Source organism: Drosophila navojoa, chromosome X (assembly GCF_054131105.1).
Source record: "Drosophila navojoa isolate 15081-1374.11 chromosome X, UAZ_NAV_1.0, whole genome shotgun sequence".
Taxonomy (NCBI): domain Eukaryota; kingdom Metazoa; phylum Arthropoda; class Insecta; order Diptera; family Drosophilidae; genus Drosophila; species Drosophila navojoa.
The window spans coordinates 2,355,468-2,365,465 of NC_142895.1; the positions used below are offsets into that span (position 1 = coordinate 2,355,468).

The window sequence follows — 9,998 nt, forward strand, 5'->3', positions numbered from 1 at the left end:
TCATTAGAGTTTTCATTAACTTTGTCATTCCCTCTCTTTCTGACTCGCTGTCTCCCGTTATCTATCTCTGTACACTCTCTCGCTTTCGCTCTCCTCTCTCTCTCTCTCTGTCTCTCTCGCTCTCTCTCTCTCTCTCTCTTTCTCTCTCTATCTATCTCTCTCACTCTCTCTCTCTCTCTCTCTCTTTTCACCTCATATATGAAAGAGGTTTTAAATTAGATTCTATTTCATGCGCTTTTACGACTTCCTTAAAGTGAAATATCTATTTTGTATCGCTCTTAAGTTTGTGGAAGACGCAAAGACCAAGAACCCACTTGACTTGCGACATCAAGTGGTGTTTGGCCTGCAGGACCTTTCGCTGTGGTGTTTTCGGTTGGTGGCCCTGCGCTCGCACCTCTTGCTGTCCTGCTCGGTTCGCTTGCTCGTTTCGGTGGTGGATTCTGCGGATTTGGATTCGGTTTCGGTTTCATTTTGTGATTAAAATGTTTGTCATTATCCGTTTGGAAAAATGTTGCAAATTGTGTTTGTGCCGCGGGGCGTGTTGAACACTTGTCTCTATGATGATGACGTTGGTGGTTGTTGCTGCTGTTGTTGTTGTTGTTGTTACTGTTTTTGTAGCTGTTGATGTCACCAGCAGGCTGTTATTGTCTCAGTGTGTGTGTTGCATTTATCGTTAAATTGCTCAGGTGCAAAAAAAAACCTCTTCCTTACGGCTGAAACTCATTTTCAAACACCTGCAAAAGTTGTTTGTCTGATATTTCACAGCTGTCCATTAAGTTTTGTAATGGATATATACTATATATATATATATATATACACACACATGTGTGTATATATGAACATTAGTTTGTCTCCATCATATTCCATCACATTCATTCTTAAAGAAAATTGATCTGAAATAGCTTTAAACAGTTCTCAAATTGAATAAATGCAAGCTTAATGTGAGTTATATATCAATCAGCTTATGTCAAGCTTAGGCACAGATCAGTCAGCAGCTGCTGCAGCTCAGCCGAAGTGTCATAGCAGTCAGAATTGCGTGCTTTTGCATAGACAAACACATACACACACACACACACATACATGTATATGATAGAGGCAACTTTGTGCATGGCCTTTGCCCTTTTTTGCCTTTGACCATATTTGATTGCCTTTTGGTGCGCTCTTTTCAGCTTTAGTTGAGACCTGCGTCTGCATTTGTGCAATTGTAATCAAAGCTTAATGCAATTAATAACTCATTAAATAAATACAAATCAAAGTGGCAGCCACGGCTGAGCACTGCGAGCCGAGTTCCTTTGCCACTCAAAGGATGGCAGACATAAAATGTACCAATTAAAAAATGCAATTGAGTTCTCAATGGCTGCGCAAATGAACCGCAAACAAAAATGAATTCGCAAAGGCAAACGAAACTGAATGCAGAGCGGGCCAAGGGCCAGGCGGCGAGGAGGCGAGGCGGTTGAAGTCTGCTTGCATTTTATTCATTTAATTACATTCACATTTCATAGACAATTTCATGGATAACTGTAATGCAGCGACGCTACAACGGCAAAGTTAACTTGTTTCTCTCTCACTCCTTCTTCTCACTTTTTAGTTTGCTTTTTTTTTTCACCATCGCCATCGCTATCGCCATTGCCGTCGCCGTCGTCGCCGCCGCCGTCGACGTCGCATCCAGTTCAAGTGCCTTTTTAATTAGCGTTCTGCGCTGCTGCTGCGCTGCTTCCGTTGCGGCCACTCGAACTATGACTACAGCCCAGCTTACTGCCCACTCCTCGCTTCTCTCGCTCTATCTCTCAGCCTCACTCGATCTCTCTGCACTCGTCTAGTCACTGCTGCTCTGGGGCTTGCATTCATGTCAGTGCATCCTGCTCGCACTCGCTGCGGCCGGGCGCTGCTTGTTAACTGACTCGCCGCAGATTCAATTTGTGGCTAAACATTTCTCGTCCTTTTTGTGCTGTGGCCCCCCCATCATCATAGCGAGCTAAATGTGCATGAAAATCTAACCACAAAAGTCGACTGCGACGCGACGTCGCTGCTCAAGGCTCAGCCCAGCCACACACACAGTCAGCTTATGCTCACTGTCACTACTGCTGTCTCGCTCTCGCCCGTGCGTTCGCCATATGCGCAAGCTCTTTTGCGGCCCGTTTTAATTGCATGCAGTGTTGTTGCTTGTTTTCCGGTTGGCTGCTATGCCACCCGCTTCAGCCCAATCTAACTTTTACACAGTCACACACACATACGTATTCGCAGCACATATGTATATGTAAATGTATGCATGTATTGGCTGCATGCACATAGCATGCCATTTACTACTATATAGCGACAAATTGATATCGTTTTGTATCATTCGCTCAAGTTGATTTTTAAGCATGAGACTCAATGCTCTGCACAATCGGAAATGCAGCTCGCAGCGTTTACTTGCAGCTGCTACAAGAATAAAAAAAAAAAAACCAAACGGTAAATGATTGCATCTAAAGATATATCGAAAGTAGTTATTGATAGTTTTTTTTTTGACGAGACTTCGAATCGAATAGAATTATTTCGCAAATGAGATGTTTTCCTCCTGATTACGTAAAGGAATATTGTTTACAATATTAAATGTGAAATATATTGAAGAAAACATACATTTATTTATCGTATATGTTTATATTTCTATTTGATATTTTCTAATGAAATTTGAGCAATTAATACAGATATAAGAGAGCTGCCCAAAAAGTATCGCATTTATTGTTTGTTTTTAATTTAAAGTTAATATCTATTTTTTAAAGTAATCTCCATTCATGATTTTGTTTTATCTTGACTTCATTTATGCATTCTAAGCATAACGTCTTCCTTACCCGGTTCTGGATCTGGCATTACTTTCAAAGTACATCACGTATATCGTTTCCCATGATATTCGCCCAAACAAAAATCACAGTTAAACAATTTGATAACGAACATTTTTGCTTTAGTGTATTTTTTCATCAAATATGCAATTCAATTTTTATTTTTCACAAAAAAAAATTATCGTTTATCGAGTGCACAGAGTTCACAATTGTTATTACCGTTACATACGAGTGTGTTTAAGTGTGTGTGTGTGCGAGCGAGTATATATTACAGTTAATTAGACTAAGCCTAGGGTTTACTGATAAGAGCAGACATGGGGGGAATTGGGATATTCGTATACACTTATCGATAACTGCGATAGATCGATACGCATTGAAGTAGACATCGAGTTAGAAATAAAAATTCGTATTGCACAAAAAAAAACAAATTCACTCCGATCATCATCATCATCATCATCATCCTCAACATCGTCATCATATTTACATAGGCAAACGTGGAATTCGGTTGGACTCTGGTTGGAGCTGGTAGTGGCAAATATTTTGGGGCTTGCCGCTCTTCTACATGGGGCAGCCGTGCACGTAGCTGACGTTGCGGAATATGGCGGCCGCCGCGGCCGACGTCAGGAAGTTGCACGGATTGCCAGCGGCAGCGGCAGCAGCGGCTGCGGCGGCGGCACTGAACGAGCTGGACAAGCCGCTGGGGCAGCAGCCGAGCGCATTGCCGCCGCCATTCTCCTGCACCACAAAGTCCTTCTCCAAGGTGGCCTGATGGCGCAGCTGCTCCAGGCGCAGCTGATTCTGTCGCTTCCATTTAGTGCTGCCAAGAGAGCGAGAGAGAGAGAGAGAGAGAGACAGTTTAACATGAGTTACATAGCAACGAGCTGTCTGTCCGTCACAATGGAGCTTGCAAGAATGTGAAAAAAATGTAGTCTACTTATAAGCGCAAACAAAAAATCGAATATTAAACTCGAATTTCGAGATACAAAAGATACGCAGATATTAAAAAAAATTACAAGATCTTACATTTTGACAACTTACCGTCGATTCTGGTACCAGGTCTTCACCTGCGTCTCGGACAGGCTCAGCGTCTCGGCCACATCGCTGCGATCGGCGACGCTCAAGTACTTCTGGCAGCGAAACTTGCGCTCCAAGTACGCCAGCTGCGCGTGCGTGAACGCTGTGCGTCGACGGCGCGGCTTGCGTCCGCTCTTGCTCAGCTGCAGCTTGTGCTCGGCATAGCTGCCGCCACCCACGGCATTGTCGCCACCTGAGCCGCCACCGCCTGCTGCACCCGGGCCACCGCCTGCTGCACCCGGGCCACCGCCCACAGCAGCGGCAGCCAGCAGGCCCGCCGCCATGCCCGCTGCAGCAGCAGCGGCGCTCAACCCGGCGCCGGCGCCGGAGCCGGAACCAGAGCCCGGTCCCGGTGTAACCGTGCCGCAGGAGCCCACGCTCGACTCCTCGTTGTGGTTGTAGTGATGCGACAGCAGCAAATCCTGCTGGCAGCCATGCGCCGTCGAGTCAGGCGTCGAGCGATCCTCAATATCGATGTCCGAGTCATCGTTAGACAGTTCGATCTCTGTCGGAGCGAGATGTAAAAAAACGAAGGGATTACCTATGTTTCACAAGAACTATTCGAGGGCAATGATAAAAATCTTGTAATTCTTTTATTTGACTCTCAGCGAGTCTCAGCAGAACTCTACTGATTCGTTCTCTTTCTCGCTCTCTTTCTGACTGTTTCTATCTGTTTCCTCTCTCTCTCTCTTCCATCCTATCTTTCTCTCTGTCTATGTATTTTTCTCTCCCTATCACACTCACTTGCTTTCTGTCTCTGTCTCTGTTTCTCACTATCAATATCTCTCTCTCTTTCTGTGTGTTTTTCTCTGTTTGTCTTTCTCTGCCTCTCTATCTCTCTACCTCTCCCACCCTCTCTCTCTGTCTCAGCAGAATTCGACTGTGTGTCTCTCTCTCCCGCTTTCATTTCCTCTCTTTCTCGCTCTCTTTCTGACTACCTCTATCTGTTTCCCCTCTCTTTCTCGCTCTCTTTCTGACTACCTCTATCTGTTTCCCCTCTCTTTCTCGCTCTCTTTCTGACTACCTCTATCTGTTTCCCCTCTCTTTCTCGCTCTCTTTCTGACTGCCTCTATCTGTTTCCCCTCTCTCTCTTCCATCCTATCTTTCTCTCTGTCTATGTATTTCTCTCTTTCTGTCTTTCTCATTCCTTCTCCCTATCTATCTCACTTTCTCTCTGTCTCTATCTTTGTTTTTCAGTATCAATCTCTCTCTTTCTGTGTGTCTCTCATTGTCTCTCCCTGCCTCTCTATCGCTCTACCTCTCCCACCCTCTCTCTCTGCTTCCCTCTCTGTTTTTCTCTCTTAATCTCTCCCAAATGTCTCTTTTACCTCCCTCTCCCATATTCTCGGCCCCATTTAATCGCCCACTCTGTCTCTCTCCCTCAAACATTAGCTCAATTATTTATCGAATATGAGACTATTCTCATTCCCAAAGCCCAACACGAGATCAAGAGTTCTATAGATAGAATGTAGCATGCTTTTAAGCGCAGCGTGTCGTTAATGCGTTCTCTGCTCCAAGAGTCAGCGAGGCTGAGAGATTCAGCAAAGAGATGCTCCGGCTGAGGCTGAGGCTGAGGCTGAGCCTAAGAGGTTAAGAGCTTCCAAGTTTCGAGAGATGAGCGCGTGCAGGCACTTTGCCCAGGCTGTGGATAACCGATGTCTGGACTCATTACCATCCAGCTGCGACCACAGGACGCAAAGACAACGCAAGCTGTGCGAAGTGGGGGCGTGGCATTAAGTGGGCGTTCGTTCGTGTCCATTACGAAAAGAAGGCAAGACAAGTGGAGGAGGGAGAACGAGAATCGAATTTGTGCCCATTGACTCAATCAAGATGTTATTTATATCCGATGCGCATATCCGTATATAGATTATATATATCCTTTCTATATATATATATATATATATATATATATGTAAGCCATGGCAGCTACGCTGCGGGACAGCCTGATTAAATTCACGTGTTTTTGCTCGAGCTGCTCAATTGTTTCCTTCCTATTGGAATTTACGGTCAAAGACGAAGGCAAAAAAAAAAAACAACCACCAGCAGGAGGCGGCTGCAGCGTCGGCAGCGCCTGTTCACGTGTGCCCAGCAAGGATTCTACTTGATTTATATATATATATAGACATACACATATATACACATACTATATATGTATATATAGCAAATATATATCATATTTGCGCTGCGGAAATTATTTTTATATTTTAACCCCGAATGCTTTTGACTTCGACAACAACTAAGATAGAAAGAGAGAGAGAGGGAGAGTGGGAGAGTGGGCGAGGTAGGAAGGAAGAGAGCATACAACATGTGTATGATGATTCAATTATGCACGTGTGTGTGTGGGTGTGTGTCTCTGTGTGTGTGTGTGTGTGTGTGTGTGAAGCAGCGTGTGTGGCTCGTCTCAAGTGAGTTCTTTTTATATTTTCGATCAAAAGTCACGTCGTATCAATTTGCGGCACAATTGCCATTTAATGGGTACTTGAACTCCGAGAAACAAGTCATTTATACATATATAAATATATATGAGCATACACATATCTATAATATTCATATATATAGAGAGAGATAGAGAGAGTGTGAGCGATATTTAGTAAAGTTTCCAGATGATATTTTCATGTCAACTTAAAGCAAAGCAAATTTATCTGCAAAAGCTCCCAGTGAAAACCTAGAAAAGTGAAACGCAAGCTACCCTAGAGTGCTCGACTTAGAGATACGCCCTGGACACACACTTATACATTTAGTAATATAGCTCTTTGCATCTTGGATATATCTATGAGCTATTTATGACATCTATAACATATTATCGATTTCATGATCGATTTCACGATTTCACGCTATCGATATTTATCGATTATTAGAAACATTCCTGAGCTCTTAGTGCTACAGGAAGAGCTTTGCATAATATTTGAAGTTTTCAAGTGTCTGATGGGATCTTACAAGAAAAGCCTTAGAGGTAGCCTTAAGAGGGACACACCTAAGTCGTATCAGAGCTAACTCTTGCTCACGACATGCCGAAGAACGGATAGTCGGAAAGACTGAGAGTCTTTCTTTTTAATAATTGGCCACACCTAGTCCTATAAGAAGCAGGCAGAAGCATTCTTGGGCCTCAGCTTCGGATCGAGTTTGACTTTCGAGAGCTTCGTAAGATTGAGCCTCAGTTTTGGCCTCGACTTGAGCTTCAATGTGGATATAGACATGGACTTTAAGCTCAAATTAAGACACGAGATGAACTGAAAGTAAGCAAGACAAGCTAAATCCATGGGCAATACCAAAATTGAAGCCTTAGTTCAAGACTTAGCTAAAGCCAATGAGCTTAGTCTTGAACTAAGGCTTCTATTTTTGTATTGCCCATGGATTTAGCTTGTCTGGCCCCAGTCTTACTTTCAGCTCATCTCGTGTCTTGGTTTGAGCTTAAATTTAGAGTTGTCGATGGGCTTCAGCTTTAGCTACGATTTCAGCTTAAGTTTTGGGGGCATGTTCGATATTTGAGGTTAGGTTTAGGGCCAAGGACTGAAAGCATCAAGCACGAGGCTTGGGCATGTTTGGGCTTATGCTTGTGCTGGAACAACAAAAGTTGCTCTTGTAATTCAGCTTAATTCAAGCCTGAACTTTAAATCGGGCTAGCTTCTAGCTGAGATTTGAGCCTGGGCCTCAGCGAGAGGGCGCCTCATGCTCTAGCTCCGACCCACAGCAGCTGCTTCTTGCGCTTTAGCTTGGCTATTTCTTAATTGTCTCGCATTACACTGCTGTGTGGCGGCCAATTAGCTGGCACTTTACATGCACCACCCAACCACCTACACATACTTCTCTGTGTCAAACCGCTGAGCAATTGGCCGCTGGCATTTAAATCTCACACCTCGCCACAATTAGAAACGACAACAAAACTTTTAGCCACAAAATTGAGAGGGCGAAGGGCTACAGGGCTACAGGGCTAGGGCGTTGGGTGAGTGGGTTGGGTTGGGCTGGGTGGGTTTTGGGTGGTGCAATGAGGCGTGTGCATACAGTTGAAGCAACAATTGCTCGAGGCAATAATTTAATTTGTTGTTGCTGTTGTTGCTATTGTTGTTGTTGTTGTTGCTGTTGTTGTTCTCGTAACTCGCGCTCGAGCAATTTGTCACGTACAACAACTTTGATTGTTTAGCCCCGGAATCAGGCAGCAACAACAACGAGAAGAAGAAGAATGTGAAAACAATGCTATGCAAATGCTTAACACCAAACAAAAGACTAAACGTAGAGAGTACACGACTAACAGATACCCTAGAGTCTGTACAGAAGCATGCTACGGAAAAGAGATAGATAGAGAGAGAGAGAGAGAGAGAGAGAGAGAGAGAGAGAGAGAGAGAGAATGAGACAGAGAGACAAAAAAGAGAATGAGAATAAGAATGAGAAAAGAAAAGTCAGAGGACGAGAACATCAGATGAAGGCAGAGAATAGCTGAGAGACAGTGGGGGAATTGGAGACAGGGAAAGAAATAAAATAAAGATGCAGAGAAAGATTAAGAAGCGACAGAGATAGAGAAAGAGTTTGGGGATGAGAGGGGAAAGAGAGCTAAAGAAAGGAGACAAAAGTGAGATTAGTGAGAAATATAGAAAGACAGAGAGAGAAAAGTAAGAACGAATGAGAAGAGCGATGATATTCAAGTGAGAGAGAAAGAGAGAGAAGTGCGAGGAGCAAAAAGAAAAGAAAGAGACAGACGAACACAAATATAGGGCAGCTTCTTAATATCGCAATATTCAGAAATTATGTCTTTTACAACTGAAGTTCATTTACATCCACTTCTATGATCTTCAGACAATATACCCTTCCATATGGGTCTTCCAGGGTATCGAACCGCCTCAGGTGCTCTCGCATTTATATGACTTGAGCTTTGTGTTTCTCTGCTTGCATTTGTTCTCTAATTATGCATGACATTAAATAAAGTTTAGCTCAACAATTACAACTATTTAGTGGCTAATTGCTTTCAACTTGTGCGTGTGTGTGTGTGTGTGCGTAGAAGATTGAAGATATAAGATATTAATAAGATGGTAGGATTCGGGAGATGAAAAATGGAGGCTGGAAAATGGAAGAAAGAAGATAGAAGATAGAAGATAAAAGATAGAAGATAGAAGAAAGAATATAGAGGACAGGTAGAAGATTGAGGTTATAAATTTCAGAGATAGTTTTAATCATCTCAATCTACTCTAATAAGCCTGGCAATATATCCACGAGAGACGATATAGTCAGAAAGATAAAAAGCCCCAAAATCGCCAACTGTAAATTCGCTTACCGGAATCCGTTTGTCGCCGATTGATTAGGTCACCCAGTAGATCGCGTATTAGAAACGATTTTGAACTTTGCATTTTGAAGGCTTGAGCACTGTGAACTAAACACAAATTTTCAAAATTCTTTAAGATAGTTCAAAGCTGTGCACTTAACATTGCTTTTCGTTTTTTTTGAGATCTTTCAACGTTTATTTCGACACAAAACACAAAACAAATATTTACAAAAAATATCCAGCTTGCTCTGTTTGAAGAGGAATTCCGTCGGCAGGCAAAGGGCAGCTTTCACTTATTTGATGCTCTGCATATTTGTTGTTTATGTAGTTGGGTTTAATTAAATTTCTGGCAACGCTGGCAGCTGAACCGTTAAGCGCAGAGTCAAATGAACAACTGAAATGCGAACGTTTATTAATCCTTTTAGCGCAGCGCAAGGCTCTCACACACATGCACGCACACACAGACGCGCGCGCGCACACACACACACACACAGTCACACAGTCACACAGTGACTAGAAAAAAGTGAATTACACGATTTGTTGCTGTAAACGGCACAGTTTAGCGTGCACAGCCGGCAGTCGCAGCGCCCACAAGTCGGCAATGGCAGCCGCCCAACTACCAATCCCGACCCCGTCCCTGCCCCCGCCATCGCCACGTCCATCAACTCGCCTGGCATGTTAACATCTCATTTAGCTTTGATTTAATCAGTCAACTATGCTGCCATCTCGCTCGCCCCCAACGCTAAGTCCTGCTTCCGTAACGCGTTAGCCATTTTGTTTTTACAAACACACCGAGCACAGCGACTGCTAGCTAGCTGGCTCACTCGCACATTCATCGCGGCCGCCGTCGC

The 9,998-nt window shown here is 43.6% G+C and overlaps 1 protein-coding gene across 1 annotated transcript; it reads right to left on the reverse strand.

Moving 5' to 3' along the window:
- Positions 1 to 2,947: 2,947 nt before the first annotated feature.
- Positions 2,948 to 9,621, reverse strand: LOC108656741 (uncharacterized). The gene is made up of 3 exons (XM_089265124.1): positions 9,160 to 9,621; positions 3,858 to 4,398; positions 2,948 to 3,636 (listed from the first exon to the last, which is right to left on the reverse strand). The coding sequence occupies exons 1-3, from the start codon at positions 9,230 to 9,232 to the stop codon at positions 3,378 to 3,380; spliced, it is 873 nt and encodes a 290-aa protein (XP_089121250.1). The 5' UTR covers positions 9,233 to 9,621; the 3' UTR covers positions 2,948 to 3,377.
- Between the last annotated feature and the right edge of the window lie 377 nt (positions 9,622 to 9,998).